General features: G+C 40.7%; 1 protein-coding gene across 1 annotated transcript in view; it reads left to right on the top strand.

Annotated features, from left to right (window-relative positions):
• phip (pleckstrin homology domain interacting protein) overlaps nt 1–21,870 on the top strand; it is a 35,395-nt gene that overhangs the window by 1,905 nt on the left and 11,620 nt on the right. The window contains exons 5-25 of the mRNA XM_067573347.1: nt 2,233–2,383; nt 2,591–2,689; nt 3,005–3,165; nt 6,392–6,613; nt 7,200–7,300; nt 7,871–7,941; nt 8,454–8,554; nt 9,040–9,080; nt 9,609–9,707; nt 10,805–10,961; nt 12,145–12,279; nt 14,135–14,263; nt 14,492–14,717; nt 15,492–15,638; nt 18,426–18,609; nt 18,725–18,827; nt 19,105–19,242; nt 19,678–19,775; nt 19,918–20,125; nt 20,269–20,379; nt 21,328–21,435. Of these exons, the coding sequence (XP_067429448.1) occupies nt 2,233–2,383; nt 2,591–2,689; nt 3,005–3,165; nt 6,392–6,613; nt 7,200–7,300; nt 7,871–7,941; nt 8,454–8,554; nt 9,040–9,080; nt 9,609–9,707; nt 10,805–10,961; nt 12,145–12,279; nt 14,135–14,263; nt 14,492–14,717; nt 15,492–15,638; nt 18,426–18,609; nt 18,725–18,827; nt 19,105–19,242; nt 19,678–19,775; nt 19,918–20,125; nt 20,269–20,379; nt 21,328–21,435 (2,790 nt within the window). The remainder of the gene's footprint in view (nt 1–2,232; nt 2,384–2,590; nt 2,690–3,004; nt 3,166–6,391; nt 6,614–7,199; nt 7,301–7,870; nt 7,942–8,453; nt 8,555–9,039; nt 9,081–9,608; nt 9,708–10,804; nt 10,962–12,144; nt 12,280–14,134; nt 14,264–14,491; nt 14,718–15,491; nt 15,639–18,425; nt 18,610–18,724; nt 18,828–19,104; nt 19,243–19,677; nt 19,776–19,917; nt 20,126–20,268; nt 20,380–21,327; nt 21,436–21,870) is intronic.

The raw sequence follows: 21,870 nt of genomic DNA, 5'->3' as shown, positions 1-21,870 counted from the left end.
GCCTGTGTGTGTGTGTGTTTTTTTTTTTTTTCTCCCTTCCTGCTTGGCTCACTCTGGCTCTCCGTTCCTCCTCCTCCTCCCATCCCCAGTCGTTCAGCCTGCCTCCTGTCTATTGTGCATAATTTCCTCTATTAAAAAAAAATACTGCGGAGGGTTTTTTTTTTTTTACTTTAATTATTAGACCAAATGGAAACATGGTGTTTTAAGGCATGAGGAGCCGGATCACTGTTGGATTTGTTTTGTCCGAGGTTGTGAACGGTCTGGGTTTGTAGATGAGGGGGTTGGGCAGTTAGGAGGAATCAACGCTGACTTCTTATGATATTGTAATAATTAGCACGATTAATTGTGGCTAATTAATTAAGGCGGTTTAATTAGATATAGGATTACTTCCTGTTTGCGTTTAAAATTGATCAGGAGCACAAAACACTTAAACATGGGCCTCTTTTTGAATGAAAATAGAAACATACTGTCATTATAACCATATTTACACACTTTCATTTTTAATTTTGAACATTAATGATGAGAAAATGTCAACTTGGCATATTATACAAATTAATAGAATCCTATGTCGTGTAACATAACATTTTAACTGTAATATATATTTATTGATTTATTTTGAACCTTTCATTGACATGTAAGGTGATAACTGTGCAGAAGGTTACTTGCAGTCATGTGTGTAAGACCATGTGCTCTCTGGTGCTGCTGTTGTGAGCGTGGGGGGAGTGTTATCCTCTACCGTTCAGATGCAAGTAAAATGGAGCAAATTGTTATTACATATCAATTCATTTGTGTGTGTGTGTGTGTGTGTGTGTGTGTGTGTGTGTCTGTGTGTGTGTTATTCGTAGCTCTGCGTGTACCTGAGAGGGGTTCGGGCACTGATATGTGCTTAGAAACACTGATCACGTCTCTGAACCAGCAACGATGTTGAAAGCAATTAAGGGGTCATTAATTGTGTGTGTGTGTGTGTGTGTGTGTGTTTGTATGTGTGTATGTGTGTGTGTTTCACAGAGACAGAGAATAAGTGTTAGTGTCAGTGTTGCTCACATAAAGGAATGGAGATAATGTGTGTGTTTGTGTGTGTTTGTGTGTGTTTGCGCGTGTGTGTGAGTGGAATAATTTCAAGCTTATTTGACCCCGTTCAGATATTTAAATCAGATGTGTCTGTAACAAAGCTGATTACTGCATGTCTGATTTAAATTAATACATTTAAAATGATCCCGCAATCCTGAAATAAACACCACAGTGTTGCATGCTGCATATTCATCTGTCATCCTGTAGAGTATTGTTAGTATTTCAGTCATTCACGTGTTTCTTCAGAAGTAGGCCATGTAGCAGTGTCCCCATGTGTCAGTGGACTGAGGGGACACGCTGTGTTTATAACAGTGTGGGTTTCAGTGTGTCTCACCATTTGTGTTGCATGCCACGCCCCCCCCCCAACCCCCTTCACGGCTGGTGTACTATGCTGCTGTAAACAGTATCCACATGCATCTTAAAGACAAAAGAGATCAAATTTTGGTGTTTATTTTGTTGCAGATGTTATATTTGACATTTTTTTTTTAAATGTTGTGATATATAATAATAAATCATTTTATCAGACGGCTCGTTATGTACAGTATTTAAAATGGTAAATTTGGCCTTTTTAGAGCGATAAAAAGTAGGCCAACGTTTTATTTATTTTTTCATTATTAACCCAGTTTGTTTAGTTTTTTGTTTCAAATCTTTTAAACCTACAGAGAGTAGTCATTGATACATTTCTATTTATTCACCAGTCCTTTTTGAAATTCTTCAGCACTCAGCAAACTAACAGGCATTTGGGATGGTGGTCTTGTTTTTTTTTGCTTCTACAAAATCTGCTGAAAATACTTTTTTGTGTGCATAAGAGTTTGAAAAAGATGTTTTTGTCTACAGGCTGCAGTTGCTTGTAAATTCTTAATCATTCCTTTTTTTAAAAAAAAAAAAGTTGCCAGCCATTGTTTTGTTTTTAATTGAGCAGGACCTACTGAAAATGTTTTTTTTGTTAATCTCCCAAAGTGTCTAAAAGATCTTAAGATTTTCAGTTTTGGTGTAATCAGATTAACGTGGTAACACATGAATCATTTGGCAACAAAATGAGTAGAGCAAGTTTCTTTTAGTTTCTTTTTTTTTGTCCCAACCTTCACCTCACTTGACTGGTGTTTTTGTGTTTATTTACCAGCCTGAATAGAAACTAAGTGTGAATGTCTTTGTATTCAGGTGAAGCTCTACCGACACATCAGTCCAGACCACCTGCTGCAGGTCTGCTCCAGAGTTTGTCCGCTGCTGGAGAGGGAGGTCCCTGCCAGTGTGCCTGGACTCACCAGCCTGCTGGGGGCCGGCAGGCAGAATCTCCTCCGTACCGGCAAGAGTGAGTGGCTACACGTGTGCACATGAGCTTCTTTAATGTACACACATACACACACACACCCTCAGGCACAGTCTATTGTACCTCTCTGCTTGTTTGTGACCTCATGTTGTACTTACGTGAGAAGAGGTGTGCACGCATACAGAATGAGCCATAATAGAGTCTGTATATAATGTTTGTATCCGCTCTTTTGTGTTCCTCTTTCTCCAGGTTGCAAGCATGTTGTGTGGAAGGGCTCGGCGCTGGCTGCGCTTCACTGTGGACGTCCACCGGAGCCACCAATCATCTATGGGAGCCCACCTAATATCGGTAAAGAAAAAGTTAAATTTTACAAAAGAAAAACAAACATTCAGTCATTTTTACTCCTTGTTTGTGCCTTGATGAGTCAGTTCTTACATACTACACCGTATGTTTGCCAAGGTCTTTACTGCCAGCAGCATTTGACAGCAGTGTTATTATTGATTTGCTACGAAATCACACAGTAGATGAAAACAGTTGTGGGCTATTTTCTTTTCTTTGCAATGTTTTATTAAATCGGTGAGATTTCATTGATCAGCTCCTCTCTCTCTCCCATATCATGATGATGCCCTCACCCGGTGTATATAACCTCTCTCGCCCATCCAGTGGAGACGAGCTACGGCCGTCGACTGAACGGCTCCTACCGTCTCAGGCAGCTGGTGCCCACGGCCGTGTACCAGCACATGAAGATGCACAAGAGGATCTTGGGACACCTGTCGTCCGTGTACTGCGTCACATTCGACAGGACGGGCCGACGTATCTTTACCGTAAGGCCATGAACTCTCAGCGCGCATGTGTGTGGCATATGTGTGTGTGGTTTCGTGGCGTGAGCTCAGCTCGTGTCACGCAGTCTGTGTGTGTGTGTGTGTGACATAATTGGAGCAGAGCTGGGATGCATCTGTGTGTGTGTGTGTTCTGCTATTTAAGGAGCCTGCTGAAAGTGATTTCAGTGACATTTGTTGCGCTGTGTTGTTTGTTTAGAGTCACCCCCTTGTACGCTTTGTATGTTTGATGCTTACAAGCTGTCTTTTGCTTACCAAGATGACCAAGCATCTGTATTCACTGTTGTAACAGCTCTGTTAAGAGGTAATTACTGTTTACCTTACCGTGAGGGGATTCCTTTACTGAATGACTCACAGTCCAATTCACCCTTCACGGGAGAAAATTCACACAACTTCAGGAGAATACTTTTGCTTTAAAAGAAATGAAACAAGGAATTTCCGGGGTCAAAGAGGAAGTTGACCTTTGCCCTCTGGATGCCCCTTGTGTGTGTATATACATATATATATATATATGTGCTGTGTGAACTTCCTTTTCCTTATGGTTGTTTTAGAGAGTTAAATATTGAATGAACAATTGAGATAGTGTTGATTTAATGTTGCTGCCCTTCTGTTTGGATCCTTGAGTCAAACATTGCCTGCTGCTATACACCATTTTCAGCTTTCACTTCTTAAATCTCTAAAAATGGCTGTCTGCTGAGAGGGAGGGGGGGCGGGTGGGGGGGGCTAGATTGACTCTCTCGGTCTCTCTTTTCTTGTTATCTCTCTTTCCACCGTTCTTACCCTCCCTGCTCTCTCTCTCTCTCCCTCTTTTTCTCCCCCCCCCCGTCCCCCGTCCCTCATCTTGCACTGCCCCTCCTTTGTTCCTTTCTCTATCTCCCTCTCAACCCCCCCACCACCACCACAACCCCCCCCCCTTGCTATTTCTCATCATAACTGGAGAAAATGTTTCCTCTGAGGCGCTGGCTAAGTGCCAGAATTAAAATTCATTCTTGGTCTCGCTCCCTTTCTCCTTCTCCCTTTTTCTCTATGTTCATTTCTCTCTCTCTCTCTCTCTCTTTCTCTCTCTCTCCCTCTCTCTCTCTCCGTCTCCTTTCATCACAAGATCATTTTTATTTATATATTTTTTTTATTTTTGGATCACTTCATGCACAAGTCTTGTTATTGAGGCTTTGCTGCAGTGGCAGGCAGATCAATTGATTACTGATTTTTTTTATTTTTATTGCGATGAAGCCGGTACGCTGTGATCGTTTATGATCAATGAGCCAAGTGCATGTAGGTTCGGTGAAACAATTGATTGCTGAACAGCCATATTGATTTGTGTAATATAGCTTTAGAAATGGTTGGGGGGGCTCATTATCACAGCCGCTGAAAAGGACAGATTAGATTGATCAGATTGGATTGTTTGCGTCTGTAACTGTGGATAATAATACTTCTCATTTGTAGCAAAAGTTTGTGTCGAGTAGCTTTTCCAAAAACCCTGAACCTTTATTTCTAGCCCGGCTCTGCTTCGGACATATTAGTTTTTTTTCTTCGTCCATCTTGTCACAGCTATAATTTGTCCTTGGGCTTTTTTCTAAATCACTTAAGGAACGCTCGCTGTTTTGATCAGTCCACACAGAATAACAGCTACAGTCAGACTCTGTTCTATCTGGTGATGGAGAGACTGATTATGATTTTTTCAAAGGAGGTGGGATCGGTGTTTTCATCTCACATTTCCTCTAAAAATCTATGCTGATGCTGATAGCGTGGCCTGTCTTATAAAATGTTTGGCAGATATAAAGGCCTGGATGTCTTAGCATGATCTACAACTAACTAAAACGGTACATTCTGCAGTCTCTCCTTTATTCCCAGCTTGTAAAAAAAAAATACCCAAACCAAAGTTATTTTTGGAACAAACATTAAATCACATCACGCTGCGTTTTTTTGCATCTCGACACTGGTAACCTGTTGGTTTTAAAAAATGATTCTGAGATCTTAATCAAGGCACAGATGGGTCTGGCAACATGTTGAATCACAAACCCTTTAACCCCTCATGAGCTGGATTACAGCCAGAAATTCTCAGCTGGGTCCCCGGAGGCTTTTCTGATGTCTTGATTGAAGGTCTTGATCATGCATTTTAAATCCAGAGACTAAAGACTGTGTAGTGAACTGCTTTGAGAGAGAACATCTTATAGGTTTGACTTTGTATTTCATCAGTTTTTAAGCGTACATGACCGTTTTCGTCGCGTTGCTTTTGTTTTCCTTGCTTTGCTCACATCGTTTTTTTCCCTTAATTTAATACCTGCTACTAAGAAAGCTTCTCCTGCCAACAGTTTCTGTGAGAATAAGACATCTCGGTGAGGTCTTACCGAAGCCTCAGCCAATACACTTTGAGATTACTTCTTCTTCAGTGCGGTTCTACTTAATTTCAGCTGGAGCAAAGAGGACTCACAGAGCAGGTCGGTCTTATCTCTCTCACTGTAGTGTGAAAAATCTCGTGTCATCTCAGACCTGAAGTGTTTGGGTTAGCGCGTTACCCAGTGGGTTTGTTTGTATGGCTTTGTGCTTAAATGCCATGCTGAAGGACACTAATTTTACTTAGTTGCATACTTTAACCCCATCATTGTGAATAACCAAATGGAGGTAATAGTTTCAGGAAGCATTTACATAATTGCAGGAAGCTGATCTTCTGAATACCTAACATATTCCAGCCTACAGGATACACAAACACCACAAAAGAAAAGAAAATTGAAGGACTTTTTCAAAGCTTATTGTTCTGACCTAAACCTGACAGCTAGATTAACATATACTGTTGTAAGATTAGATAAGAGGTCATTTGGTTTGCTCACTCTTATTTGGTCCTTAATCTGACTGAGATAATCTGGAGTTGTTTATAAAAGTTGCAGTACAGCACTTGTGCAGATGACGATGGAGTGCTCGGAAATATCCGTTGTCACTTTTTCTCACACTGCAGATTAATCACCTCTATTTTTGCATCTTAAGAGCTTCATTCCCTTTTCTGTTTGCGTTCCAAGTTTGCCAATCTGCTGACAGTCTTAGGCTGCAGCGTGCCCAGATATATTTTTTAAAGTCTTTTTGAAGTCGACATATTTAATTTGTCTTACTAGAAGTGTGCCTTTGAAGCAGACACGCCACTTCTCAAACTATCTAAAATACTCGTCTTCACTCATGTCTGATAGCCATATTGACTGCGTTTTCTCGCTTTTCCCAGGGCTCGGATGACTGCCTCGTGAAGATCTGGGGAACAGATGACGGGCGTCTGCTGGCGACGCTGCGCGGCCACGCTGCTGAGATCTCCGACATGGCCGTCAGCTACGAGAACACAATGATCGCTGCCGGTTCCTGTGACAAGACCATCAGAGTGTGGTGCTTGCAGACGTGCGCCCCTTTGGCCGTCCTGGAGGGACACGCAGCTTCCATCACCTCACTACAGGTTTGTTGATGTACCTGTCTATAATAGTACATAAAAACTTAATTCTATATGTTTAATAGAGTTAGAGTATTACAGTGGGAGGTTGCGTAGTTCAAGCAGCTCTTATAGAGTAAAGTCAACACATAATATTCCACATTTAATCAAAAATAAAAAGCGTAATCTGTTCTAGAAGTCTGTTCTTTAGAGGATAAGAGAGTCACTAAAAGAACATTTAAACCATGAGACACTGACACTGCACTGCAATCCACTGTAGGTTTTACTTGTTAAGTAGAGTAGAGTAGAGGTCACGGAGAAACCTCCAAATATGGATGACTGGCTGATGTCCAGTATCTAATAAAATGTCAGTATTGGCTTCCTCTGCAGGCTTGATTTTACAATCAGAAGTGTGCATAATGGACTTGATGTCTCAAGCAGCAAGATTTGTTCTTAAACTTTGAATTATGTGATTGTTTACTGGTGTATCTATGTATTTTTAAGTTTTTATCCTGATCTCTTATCTTTCCCTGGATGCTATTTATTTGGGTTAATTGTCATTTGTGACCGTTCATTATACTCAGCTGTAACCTCTAATCGGTTGTATTTGCAGTTTTCTCCTCTTTGTTGCGGCTCCAAGCGCTACCTGTCCTCCACCGGAGCTGACGGCACCATCTGCTTCTGGCAGTGGGACGCACGCACGCTCAAGTTTGGGTGAGAGACATAGTACATTAAAGTCTCAGCCGCACAAGTGCCATTCACACCTTCCTGCATTAACATATTTGTCAAGCATTTGGCTAAAATGTCATTATGTTTGTCATATTTGTGTTTGTTACACGGTGGAAATTAGAGTTTACTGGTTTTTTTTTATTGTGCTGTGTGTTATGTTGACAATGCAGATATACAGTTTTACCACATGCAGATCATTCTTCAGTACAGTATTGATCTAAACTACGCATGGAAATAGGATGTTGCAACGTTCACAGTTTGCTTCACAGCTACTATCAGTTTCAACTTCCTGTTTGAGGTGGATATCCAATCCACTCTTCTTTAGTGCTTAATAGACTGAATTTCACACTGTTTTATATATACTGAATGTTCCATATTTAAAAATAGATACTTGCAAGTAATACATAGTGTAAAGGAAGCAGGATTCAGCTGTAAAACCTGCTCTATTAAAAACGTACAAACCAATATATTCAGGCAGGAGTGGTGGATCAGTGTGTTTCATGTTAAACATTTATTTCTGTTCATGTGTGTGTGTGTGTGTGTGTGTGTGTCCAGTCAGAGGCCCAGTAAATTCACAGAGCGCTCCAGACCTGGTGTCCAGATGATCTGCTCCTCCTTCAGTGCAGGTGAACACAGCTCGCTTTGATTTTCATGCATGCTTTGAGACCATCGGAGGGGAAATGGCAACAGAACTGGAAAAAAAAAAAAAGTGCACAATTAGCACAGATTAACTGAAGAGCTAGAGCAGCGGACAGACACTCAAGTGAGCCTCGTCAGTAAATGTGGAATAAGCGTACTTCACAGTCGTCCAAAGTGTATTTCTGTTTTGAGGTGCTATTGACCTCGAACTTTTGATTAATTACTTTAAAGTTAGCAAAGTTTGCCTGTACAAATACAGGACAAATTTGCAGTTTGATCCTTGAAGTTTATATTAACTGTTATATTATTTATGATACATTTGAAACACTAGTGGAATATATGAATTTTGGATACTACTTTACCTGAGGCAGGAAATAGATACAATACATTTTTAAAAGAATTGCCTGTGTTCACTAACTGACCGAACGCTGTCCTAATTCTGTATGTGTATGTATGTGTATGTGTGTTTGTGTGTGTGTGTGTTTCCTGTTGTGTCCAGGTGGTATGTTCCTGGCAACAGGAAGCACAGATCACATCATCAGGGTGTACTACTTTGGTTCAGGACAACCAGAGAAGATCTCCGAACTTGAGTCACACACAGTGAGTCAACATGGAGCCTTTTTACACACCGTTTAACAGTAATTGTATATCAATATATGATTAAAATTGTACCATTGTACTTTTCCATAGATGTTTATAAAAACTACATTTTGTATCTACATTAATCAACAGGTTATTCTTATGGGTCATTCACTAGCTTATCCCAGACCTTTTAATCGTATCTCGTGGTCTTCCTCAGCAGATTGAGTTTGTTCAGTTGTCATGGAGAGAGTCGTCATCATTCTCCATGACAACTGAGCAAACTGCATCCGCTGAGAAAGACTGTAAAGGCAGTTGAAATCTCTGGAGATCGCTAGAAGTATTGACTTTGAGTAGTATTGATTTTTTCTCTCTTTTTTTTTTGTCAAAAATGTTAGTTATTGATAAAACAAAATATAATTGTCATGATTTGTGAGACTGGCAGAGGAAATGCTTGTTACTCATTGGGTTGTGTTGACTTTTAAAACTGCATTTTTCTCACCCAGGACAAAGTTGACAGCATCCAATTTTCACATTGCAGTGACAGGTACGCTTGCACCCTTTGTCTGTGTGTGTGTGTGTGTGTTTGTGTGTGTGTGTGTGTGTGTGTGTGAGAGTCGCTGTGGTTTATTTTTGTGTGTGCAGTGCTGTTTGTTTTTATGGAACCTCTGGGTGTTGTAATGTGACTTGATGGTGTCAGCAGAAACACCACCTTTACTTATTATCTGTTCTCTTGTACACACATACACACCCAGGCATACACTTGCACATATCACGCACTCGTTGAGTGTTAAATTGTGTGTGCCTGTGTGGAGTTTGCAGAAAAACAAGCTCAGCTGTAATTCGCCAGGGTTACTGTAATCTCAAGAGAAGGTAGACTGTCTATGCTAGAAAGGAGGGAGGGGTGGAGGAGGTGGAGATGGAGAAGGGGGGGGGGGGGGTACATAGCACTTAGCGTTGATATGTGTAGATGAAGGGAACTGTTGTACTGCAGAAAGCTGAAATAGAACCGACTGTTATATTTACAGTTTAGCAGCTGAATGAATCTGTGTTCACAAATCTGTGTGTTTTGTAGGTTTGTGAGCGGCAGCAGGGATGGTACAGCACGAATTTGGCAGCTGCAGCCTCAGGGCTGGAGGAGCATTCTGCTGGACATGCAGACCAAATTACCCGGGTATGTGTGTGTGTTGGGCGGTCAAAGTCTTTTTCACCAGCTATGTCTGTGCTTAGAGCTCAGAGCTGTGGGTTGAGGTCATCCTGCGGGTTATAGTCAATCTACATAGAGGAAAAAAAATCAATATCGTATAGAAAAGTCATTGACCTTTAAGCGTTTGTCTTGCAATTATTTCCATCTGCATTTACTTATCCAGAGAATGGTTAGTTATCTTATAATGTGCAGCACATAAATAATTAAATTAAAGAAAAAAAACAACACTTTCACACCTGTGGCATAAAGTGCGAAACAGTGATTGATTATCCGACTGCTCCCAGACACATTATAGATTTTCTGCAGGCGTCACAGACAGCGAATGAATGGAGATGACACTGACAGACCAGTTAAGTCTTTATTGTCTGAATGAACACAACAAACATGAGACAGCTATGAGAATAACTACAGATAGTAAGATATCTATACAAAACTGTAATTGTGTTTGTGATAAAAACGATCATTTTGAGATAATAAAATGAGCATTAAACAAAAAACACCAAACGCTCTAACTTAGTTAAATAGAAATCTCCCATTTTGCATGACTGTGCAAAGATTCACTTTGAAAGAAAAACAGAGCACTGTTCCTGTACCGGTTCCAGACAGTCTGCAATAGCACAAAAAGTCTAAGTCAGGAAATCGTACAAGGAAGTGTTGAAATGCTTTTGATGTGCTGATTTTCACATTTTACATGTGTATACAGTAACAGCTGTTGTTGTGAGTCATTACCTTAAACTGTAGAGACAGAGAGAAGGTCTAGCTGTCAAATCGGCCTGGCTGCCCATTAGTGGTGTTAAAAAGGACTGTGGATAATTGATAAATATTCAATAACAGCAAAGGACAGGTGATTAGTCGTTCACCCTTTCGATCAATAGTTTAGAAAGAGGATGCATTCTATTTTTAATGGCGTTTTACAATATGTCTTTTATTTAATATCTGCGTATAAAGCGAACTAAACCAACTCGATCGATTTAAATGTGACATCAGTGTATCCACATGCGATTGGCGTTCATGGGTCGAGCTTGTAAGCAGAGTGAATCACGGGGTGTTCGCTGTCCCTCCAGGAAGTACAACCCTCCGCCGCTGGAAGACAAGGTGACCAAGCTGAAGGTTACCATGGTAGCGTGGGATCGTCACGACAGCACGGTGATCACGGCAGCCAACAACCTGACGCTGAAGGTGTGGAACTCCACCACGGGAAACCTTGTCCATGTCCTGATGGTATGTAGTGATTAAACACAGCACACACACACCAGTACACACACACACACACACACACGTAAACGGACTCTTAACATTCTAAATGCCAGCGTGCATTACACGTAAACAACATATTAAGGGTCTAACTTGCGTTGTGTCCAAAATTGCATACAATGCACTACACACTCAATATGTGTACTATCATTCAACATACTTTTGTGTGAATGAACAGTAGTGCGCATCTTTTAGTTGTAATTATCACGTCACTTCCTGAGAGCCTCCTTGCCGGTTGAAGACATGTAACCATGGTAACCCATGCCAACCATTAAGTCTGAACTAATTTAAAAAATATATTACAGCTAGCAAAGGGAAACTTTACTTAAATTGAAGGGTTATTGACGTTACGCCAGAGCCGCCCCGGTCGCTTGTCCGCCATTGTCTGTTATGTTGTTGTCATCGTCATCACTACCGCATTGCATTGTGGGATATTTATGCTGGCGTAGTGTGTACGAGTGTGCACTTCATGTGCTATTGATTTCATCCTAAGGTTTTGGACATACTAAAACATCTCACATACTGTTTTAGCGGACTAAATGGCATGTTAGTACAGAGTTTTGGATGCAGGGTTGTACTTCTATTCTCTTGTTATCCATGTGTAAGCTGCTAAAATGACACACTTAGAATATTATCTGTCTCCCACAACGGCAAACCAGCTTGACGGTTTGTCACAGCCTTTTGCAAATATTCATGTTTTGCATGTTTTAGTCTTTTTTTTTTTTTCTTTCTTTTACCTTACCCGTTACCTTATTGTCACATGGTAATGTAGTTGCTGGCAGGGACTGTTGAAAATTCTCCTGAGCGCTGCATTCACTGACACATCAACATGGGACGTTTGGTATTTCCCTAGAAAGCATCGCATACGGACCCAAAAGAAAAAAACAGAAACTGTATTTTGTTTCTTGCATTAAACGGTTGCTTTTTGATAGCTTACTCTCTAACTAATCTTGCTTCAAGCACACTTAAACACACTCACAGGGAGGGAGGGTACTATATGTGACACAAAATATGCCTAATTTGTTAACGGGCTAAAACATGCAAAAATACAGGTATAATCTAATAAGACACAAACGCTGTTAAATTTTAATCTGTCTTTATTTATATCTTCGAGTGTCTTAATTTAGACTTTCACGTTGTTTAATGACAGGGTCACGAGGATGAGGTGTTCGTCCTGGAGCCGCACCCCTTCGATCCGAGGATCCTTTTCTCAGCGGGGCATGATGGGAATTGTATTGTGTGGGATTTGGCCAGAGGAGTCAAGATCCGCTCCTATTTCAACATGGTGAGACTCTTGACTACGCTTTCTATCTCTCTCACTCACTGTCTAGCAGCCACACGTGTCCACGTCCGCACTCTAGCTGACGGTGTCCAGATCCTGATATTTTTCCCCTCACATGTCACACAGATGTAATGTTTTCTCACGCAGTGAATCAGCAAAAAGGTACGCTGATTAGGATGTTATTTCCTTACAATCTGCGTCTCCCCCCACCACACATTCTTTCCCTCTCTTTTCCAAGTGTCACTCTTTCTTTCACTTTCTTTTCCTCTCACCCACTCTCGTTTGTCAGCTCTCCCTTTCTTACGTTTCTAACCTCGATTGTGACGTTTTCTCTTTCACTTAATACACTTAGCGTAGTCATGGGTACATGAGCCTAGGATAGAGTGAAATCATGACACCATACTCATGTGCATATGCTGCCGTACATATTCATCTAGCATGTTAATCATTGTAGCCACTGTTGTATTTCCTGATCTTGTCTCTATGGTAACCAGGAACAGCATTAATCACGGCTCCAGAACAAGTGAGTCACTCTGTGTGCTGGTCGGCCAGTACTTGTGTTGATCACAGTTAGTGAATGGTGTTGATTAATACAGAAAAGAGTGTGACGAGATCCATTTCTGAAGAAAAATCTAAGTGTTAAAACAACAAGTTGTGGTTTTTTACGGGGGTTTTTCTTGGAGTCTTGTCGTCACCTCCCAGAAATCACTGTGCCCAGCCAAGAAATAGTCCGGCTTGTAACCCCCTCAAGTTGTAATTTTTTACACTGTGGGTTTTTGTACAGATTAAACAAAAGTGATATAACATGCTCACTAATTAACACATTATATCACTTTTGTTTAATCTGTTCAAAAAAAAAAAAAGGAGTGTAAAAAGAGCCAGGCTAAATGTTTCCCCCTGTTTCCAGTCTTTATGCTAAGCTAAGCAAACTCTCTCCTGACTTAAGGCTTATACTTAACAGACAGATATGAGAGTGGTATCAATCGTCTCATTCTCTCATTTTTAATGGAGCAAAACCTGTAAGTTCAGGCTGTTTAGTAACTTGAGTCGCACTGCTACTCACATGTGACATATTGGACTCACAACATCACGTATCCAACACACCTTTTACAATAAGGCTGTCAGTTTAAATAAACATAATCTGCATATTTGTGCTTCATCGTTGCTGGTGCTACTGTTGCCCTTCTTCCAACTATTTGAATTTGTTAGCTAGCGAGCATGTGCCTGTCCCACATATATCAAAGTAGCAGATGATTTAAAGTGAGCTTCAGGTTCGTCTATGTGAGCTTCAGTGCAGATGCTCAGTCTCTTCGCAGAATAAGGGACAAAGTGGAACAAATTCTAAAGAAATGTTTTCATATTATGATTGGAAAGGGATTATTGTGAGAGTGTTGAAATTTCCACAGAACCAACAAAAGATAACAGCTGGCTGATGGTCAAAACAGCTGTGGTCTTGCTTCTTTGATTTTCTGTTGATCAAGTTTCAGTTTCAGCAGGTGGCGTTCTGTAACGTCGGATAGAGTTGGATTTCAACAAAATCAGAATTACTGGAAATAATAGTGCTGTAAAAATGCTAAAAAAATACAACACACATGGATGTTTATAAACCTTCTGTTTGCTGAATCATAATTGTGTTATATTGATTTCTTTTTAAAGAAAATCTTAGATAGAGATTTATTCTTAAAAGTATTCCAGCAACTAATGGAAAAGTGCTTTTGATCTTGTGACTGAGCCGTACAACCGCTACCACTGTCTGGAATTCCCCTTGCTAATGTAATACTACGATTTACAGTGTACACCTATTTCCCCTCCCACTCTCTCTCTCTCTCTCTCTCTCTCTCTCTCTCTCTGTTGACAGATTGAGGGACAAGGGCACGGAGCGTTGTTTGACTGCAAATGCAGTCCAGATGGGCAGCATTTTGCAGCAACGGACTCCCATGGACACCTGCTCATCTTCGGCTTTGGCTCCAGCAGCAAGTATGACAAGGTAAAACAGCCACAAACAGGTTCATCTTGAATATTTGTACCTGGAATTCCCCCAACAACACGTAATTGAATGTTATCAGTAATAACAAATGCCCCTGTCGTGCCACTTCCTCAGATCAAAGGTTTAAACATCATCAATGAATCATTAAATTCTCATTAAAAACATATTGAAGTATTATCTTTAATATGTACTTATAATATACCTTATTACTTTCCACCTCTGCTTCAGATAGCGGACCAGATGTTCTTCCATACTGACTACCGGCCACTGATCCGGGATGCCAACAACTATGTTCTGGATGAGCAAACTCAGCAGGCGCCACACCTAATGCCCCCTCCCTTCTTGGTGGACGTAGATGGGAACCCCCACCCTCCAAGATACCAACGGCTGGTGCCTGGCAGGGAGGGCTGCAGGGATGAACAGCTGATCCCACAGATGGGGGTCACGTCTTCAGGTACAGACGCTGAAAGCAGACCCTGAGTTGTAGTTAAAACTTCGGGGTGCTTGTACACTTCAGAGTAGATCTCTGCCTGGGGGTGACACTGTCGTCTTCTCTCTAATCATAGCTCGTCTGTCAAGCCGATCAAAGACACTTCTGTCTAGCTGATCATATTGCTCTCATCGCCTGTTACTTGACAAGAATGTTATCTGTCCTCAGATGTGCTTAATGAGAGGCTTTTACTGAAACTACAGTAGCATCAGCAATTAAAACCAGAATTAATAAGGCAGTTAAAAAATCCTTGCAGTGATTTAAACAGAAACATCAGTAGTTAATGAAATACATTAGTAGTGCACAGCGGAGATAGGTAAGGTAGACAAGAGGATAAAGAGGAATCACTGAAGTGACAATTGGATACTATGAAGTCTCGGAGGTTTTTGCCTCACGGTGTATAGAACAGCGTTAACCTTACCTCACCTTGTTGTCGGCTTTTAAAAAGCATTCTGGGTATTGAGGTGACTGTGCAGGATTTTGGGAAAAATCCTTCGTATTTTGTTCCTCTTTGAAGTTGGCAGTAGAGCACTGTGATGTGCAGAGTGTAGGAATTTTTAGCTTGGCTCTGCTAAATAGAAATAAATGCAATAAAGACGTGTGTGCCTACAGTTTTCTGTGTGAAGATTATGGAAGTGTTCTTTAGGACTGTAATACAGGTTGTTTGTTACAGTCTCTCATTGTTTTCTCTTTCACTTTTTATGTCACTCACTCTTGCTCCATTCCTGTCTGTTTCAGGCCTGAACCAAGTGGTCAGTGAGCAGGCGGTGGATGGTCCTAGTCCTCTGGATACCATGATCCAGAGACTGCAGCAGGAACAGGACCAAAGACTAGGCACTAATGATTCCCCTACTTCTGCTGCTGTTAACACCAGAGCCAACAGAGGTAGGACCAAATGATGACAGTGATGTCATACTATTGTTGTGTGGGCAGCTTTTATGTGGTATGCATTCTGGTTCACATGCTATGCAAATTAGTTGCAGTGTTTGTTTTCACCTTATTTGGGGCATTCCCGATGTCAATTCAATGTCTTAAAGTCCGTGTAAAGCAATAATAAATATGTGTTCTGAGTTCGTCACACCACAGAAAAATGTGGAATTAGAATGATTGAAAAAATTGCCAAATATATAAAATTAGGTTTCAAAATCATTGAAAAACCAGCAGCATTCACTGCTCTGAAACGCTGGGGGCGAGTCTGCTGAAGGAGCTGAAAGCACGGGTCGACTCAACAGCCTCTAAGTTAACAACGCTCATACCAATTTCCTGTATAAAAATACACAATTTAAAATAGGCCGTGTTTGTAGGTGTAAGGCAAGCAACTTGGATGATATTTTAAAAAATAAAGTAACTTTAGGAGCCGCTGTTTAATTCAGCACATATTTTGTAGGTAAATGTGGGCTTGTGTCAGTAAAAATATAACTTAAATGACTAGTGAACAAGTGATCCATCACCAATCATTATGCTAAATTGTAGTTTTTTTTCTCTGGAGTTTGATGCACTTAACGTTACTCACTTCTCTACTGATAAGTCCTCGGTGGCTTCATCGTGGCCGTCACCAAAATCCTCTCCGCCGTGCTTTTTTGGTGAAGTGCTGCCCAGTAAGTGCTCTCCCTCTGGTCGGGGGACCTCACAGCCACACAGCCGGTGTTAAAGCCAAAAGCTTGTAAAACTACCCGGTGTAAAAATAGTAACTATGAGTAAGTGCGCTCTAGTGTTTATATAGTTTGGGGGGTTGAGGGGGTCATGTTAATAATAATAATAATCACCCCTCTACGTCATAGAGCCGCCATTTCAGTCCCGCCCAAAAAAATCTGAACACAGAAATGGTGAAAAACAGTTTTAACGCTGTAACTCCACAGTTCAGCATGTATAATGTGTTTAAAAAGGAATTTTCCTTTACAGGGACTTAAATCGAGTTAAAAATATTATTCCTAACTTCTAAACTATATTTGAAGCAGGTTTAAACAGAAACTGAGATACCACTTTAATCCAGATATGAAAAGTACACCAAACAATACATAATACTTATAGAGCAACTATATTGTGGAACTAAGAAAAAGATAACATGCATGGTTTATATGAAATACTGTATATAAATACATAATTCCCAATAATACAGAAGAAGGATTTTCAGCATTTACACAGTAAACCTGAAAGATTCATAATAAAGGGCCGTCCACACCAAGAACTATAAATATAACACTAACAATAACAATGTGAGCATCCACACTTATGAATGATAACGTTCTGTAAACAGTGGCGTCAAGCACACGCTGGCGCTCCAGCTGTGTCGGCAGTTTAGGAAAATGGATATTAATGACTTGTTACTGCTGTATGTCGCACAGAGAAAGAAAAAAATAAGATCAGAAGGGTTCACAGGCTGATTCAATGTGTCGCTCAGAAGTATTTTCGGGACACCAGTTGCTGTGATGTTCCAGTATTTACAGACCGAACCGCACCGACCGAGGGTAGCAGATGCTGAAGTGTGATGTGCAAATGTGCACAAACGTTGCGCCGTGGCAGGGACACACAGTATGAGCACAGATCTGAAGTCATTGTTATTCTTTTATATTATAATGGAGAAGAAAGTTCCAGCATCATTGTGTAATAAAGAGAGACAAACATTTCTAAAGAAGTCACCCCTGGGTGTCATTCTGCTCCAATTTACAGCGTGTTAGTCTGTGGTGAGAAGGTTAGTCATGAAAGATGACAAATGCAGGTTTGGGTGTTTTACTGGAAATTTCAGGCTAGATGGAGATTTTGTCGTGCCGTCTGGTTCAGGGGATGGATTTTGATTGGCTGTCAGTGTTTCTATTGTTCATCAAATCACCCTGAAAGTGATCCCCAACGATATCGTTCACAGCTGTCGTCGTCGTTATAGTTATGGTTTGGACTCTGCCATCCACTTGAGTCAGAATGATTTTTAAAACTATGTATTTACAGTTATCGTTATAGTTATGGTTGTTGGTGTAGACGGCCCTTAACATTTATCCATTAGCTAATGAGAACACAGATCAAAATCATCCATGTGTCCTTGGCTTTAGTGCTCCTTACATACACATTAGCATACGCTATGATAGTTAATTGCATGCAGCTGGCTTTATTTAAAAGAAAGAAACTGCAACCAGACATGCAATAAAAACAATCAGTCTTTTTATTGCTATTTTGATTATCAATTAATCAGTTAAGCCATTTTTTCTGGCATTTGCTGCTTCCAGCATCTCATGTGAGGATTTGCTGCTTTTCTTTCTCTTATGTCATAGTAAACTGAATATATTCGGGTTTTTGGACTGGACTGAAACAAAGCAAGCACTTTGGGCTTTAGGAAATTGTACAAAACTGTACCAACAATCAATTGATTAATCAAGAAAATAATCTGCAATTTATCACTAATGACAATAATTGTCAGTTGCAGCCTTCTTCCCATTTATTTTAAAGCTACAAATTCTCATTTAATCAATTTTGAGATAGTTTAATCACTCAATTTCGCTTATAAAGTACTGACATGCTACTAAATGATGGACGACAAATGCAAGAGCCTGGTGTCAGCCGTCTCATCTTCATCAAGTATGTTAATCAATGGAACAGTTTCCCAAAAAAAAAGGTAAGACTGTTGACAAAGTAACTCAGGCCGAGCTCTAACTTCTCTCTCTTTGACGTCTCCTCCCTCAGGATCGGTGGGTTCTCCAACAGAAGTGCACTCCCCGCCCAACGTGGGTCTCCGCCGCAGCGGGCAGATCGAAGGTGTTCGACAGATGCACAGCAACGCCCCGCGAAGCCAGATGGCCACAGAGGGAGACCTGGTGGCCTGGAGCCGCAGGGTACTGGTCCCCGAGCTGGAGGACGCCTCTGTCAGGTAAAACAAACACACACACAAAACAGATTTCACTGAGGCGGAACCTGTTTTGGCAGTAACAGTATAAATGCATGTTGTGACTTTGCATGTGTGTGTGTGTGTGTTTATTGTGTAGGAGACAGGTGAACTGGCGTGAGGCTAAAGGGGAAGAGGAGATCAATATTTACCAGTCAGAAAGGAGGAGACGCACCATCCATTCTCTCCCCAAGGAGAGCAGGGTAAGTCAGTTAGTACACAGACACTCACTCACTCAAACATTGTTTTACAACATCTTTAAAGTATATGATCATGTTTTTCCTTTAAACTTTTTTTATTCAGGAGTTAATGTCTCCAGGACGTGGCACTTCAGCTTATTTTTAATCAAGATTTTTTTCCTCATTTGCATATTCTGACCTCGTGTCCCTAATTATTTTCCCGCTATCAGTTCTTAAATCACTGGAGTTTAGATCGCTTCTGTCCTTCACATTCACCACGCTCCTCTCTCTGTTGTCGCAGGTTCATCCGACATCAGAGTGTGCTACTGATGAGGGGAGGAGGAGCCAGGGTAACCACGGTTATCACACTCGAGCTGCCATGGAGGAGACGAGCCGCCAGAGCGCCGAGGCTGCGGACGACGACGACAGCACTTCTGAGGTAGATACAGTACTGTCGCTGCCTGGTTTTGAATTTCGTTTTATTCCTCATGGGGTAATTACTGTATGTGGTAAGCCCTTTAAGAAGTTCACAGACTGCTGGCGCTATGAACATGATCTTTTTTTCATCATTTTCAAAAAGAGTAACTTCAAAGCAGACAATCTGTCCAACAGTGTAATAAATACTTAAAAACGTCCACTTTCATAACAAGAGTCTAATCCTAATTTAGGTGGACCAACCCCAAAGAGGGTCGAGCATTGAAGGGTTAAAGGGGGTGTAGCTCTTCTAGTCACCACGTCATCTCTTGCTTATGTCCATAGCAGATTATGTCTAGTGACTACAATGAACACACCCTTCCTTTTCATTGATTCTTTTGTGTTTTTGTGAATCTTTGTGTCGATCAGAGTGCTCACATAAAAGGCCGTGTGTTTTCAGGGAGAGGTGGAGGTACGGCAAATAAACGGACACTCAGAGGAGGAAGAGAAGGAGGATGAGGAGAAAGAGCCCTGGCCGGATGACCACAGTAGCTCAAGGTGGGCTACATACAGTATCTTGCGCTGATTTATCACATCAACTATTATCTACAGATACACAAACATATTGTATGAAAATCAAAACACAAACAAAGTCAGATGCATCTGTACATTTTATCTTTTCTCTGCGATGCGTCTGCAGCGACTACTCCAGCGATTACTCAGACTGGACAGCGGACGCGGGGATCAACCTTGAACCGCCCAAGAAGAGCGTCAAAGTGAAAAAGAAAAGCAGTGGCTCGGAGGAGGACGGAGAGAAGAAGAGGGATCCGAAGAAAGAAAGAAAGAAAGACAAAGCAGACAAAGATGGCGCATTACCAAAGAAGAAGAAGCCAAAGGAGAAGAGGAAGGTTTGTTATTAGTAATGTAATGTTGTGATTCAAACTATATATATAAGATTTTAAGATTTAGAGAGAAAAACAGTTACATATGCAAAAATTTAAACCCCTGGAAGCGATGTGAGTGAGTATTGATTCTGTTGTGTGTCATTCAGAGGACAGAGTTTCAGGAGGAAGGGTTAACTCTGGAGGAGTGGCTTCCCTCTGCCTGGATTACAGACACGGTTCCCCGGAGATGTCCTTATATACCCCAGATGGGAGACGAGGTACACACCCCCTTGTTCCTGTTACAGCGTTTTCACCACATGTGCACCACATGTCTGCTTACACCAAAACACAGGCTCAATGTTTTACGTAGCAACATGACCAAATGTGTAAAAAGCCACGTTAGCAGCCACAAAGCTGTAATGCTGATTAAACATCAGAAAATTAGTCGAAAGAAAAATGGAGTTGTGGATCCTTATCACTAGTGGAGTAAAATATTTACATTTTGGCCTGAGGGTGATGCTAGTGTATGTAGTTACCTAAATGAAAAGTTTTTTGGCCACTCTGGGACAAGCTGTGAACACAACATCGACATATGATTACCTTAAAAGTTGGAGATCGTGTTAACAAACAATTGCCTTTATATATCCAACAGATATATTAGCAATTATTTAGAGTTGTGCTTCATGTGCTTAATGTTGCACTATGTTAACAAGCTAGCTGCTAACATTGTCCATTTTTGCAAAACAATGAGCTGAAAAAGTCTATAAAGCTCTGTAGAGCTGAGGGAACTGTGGAGTCACATGATCCATTGTTAATATACAAATATTGATTATAGTTTTAACTGTACTTTGTCAGCCTTTTTTTTTTTTAGCCTTAATAACTAAGCTGTGAGCTGTATGCTAGTATTAGCATGCTAATGTGTCAACATCATAGCATATTTCATTATCACCTCAGATGCCGACTTGAATTCCAAAGAGGGGAAGAGCTCATAATATGTCTGTACCTAATTTCCATATATTTCATTCAGACAAACTGACCACATTGTTGTCTGTAGCTGCTAGTGTGGCTACAAATATCCTTTCAGTATGTAGCCACATGTTTCAGATTTCTAAATAGAGTTAAATGCCCCAGAGTCAGGAAATGTACTGACAATATATACATGACACAGTTTGAGTTGCTTTATTCTGACTTCATATTTGAAATGATGGATGTGTGTGTTTGTGCAGCTGTACTACTTCAGACAGGGCCACGAAGCCTATGTGGAGATGGCCAAACAAAAAAAGATTTACAGCATCAATCCCAAGAAGCAGCCCTGGCACAAGATGGAGCTACGGGTAAGGAACACTTTGACAAAGATGGATTTAAGACTCTGAAGAGAGACATTGCTCTTTAGATCCCATGTATCTAGAGATTTATACAATCTCTTTATTTTACCTTACCACTGAAGATAAACCCCTTATAGAAACAGTATAGCCATGTAACAAAAAATCAATACGACATTTAAGAATATTAAAGTAAAAATCTGTTCTAAAATTAAGACTACCCAGGAAATCTCTCTGTAAAAACAACATCTTTGATGCATTAAATATCATATGCCAGATCCTGTTTTGAGATCAAGAGACATTTTGGGGATGTAATATTCTCAGTGATATTTCTCTTTTAAGGATGTTGAGTTTCAAAGGAAAAGCTAAACAAACAAAAAACCCACAATCTCCCCAGTAATACAAGGAAATACCCCATGAATTGCTGCAACTGCCACCTACAATGAT

Source organism: Thunnus thynnus, chromosome 18 (genome assembly GCF_963924715.1).
Source record: "Thunnus thynnus chromosome 18, fThuThy2.1, whole genome shotgun sequence".
NCBI classification, from domain to species: Eukaryota; Metazoa; Chordata; class Actinopteri; order Scombriformes; family Scombridae; genus Thunnus; species Thunnus thynnus.
The sequence above is the reverse complement of the archived record's forward strand: the minus strand, read 5'-3'. Positions and strand labels throughout refer to the sequence as shown.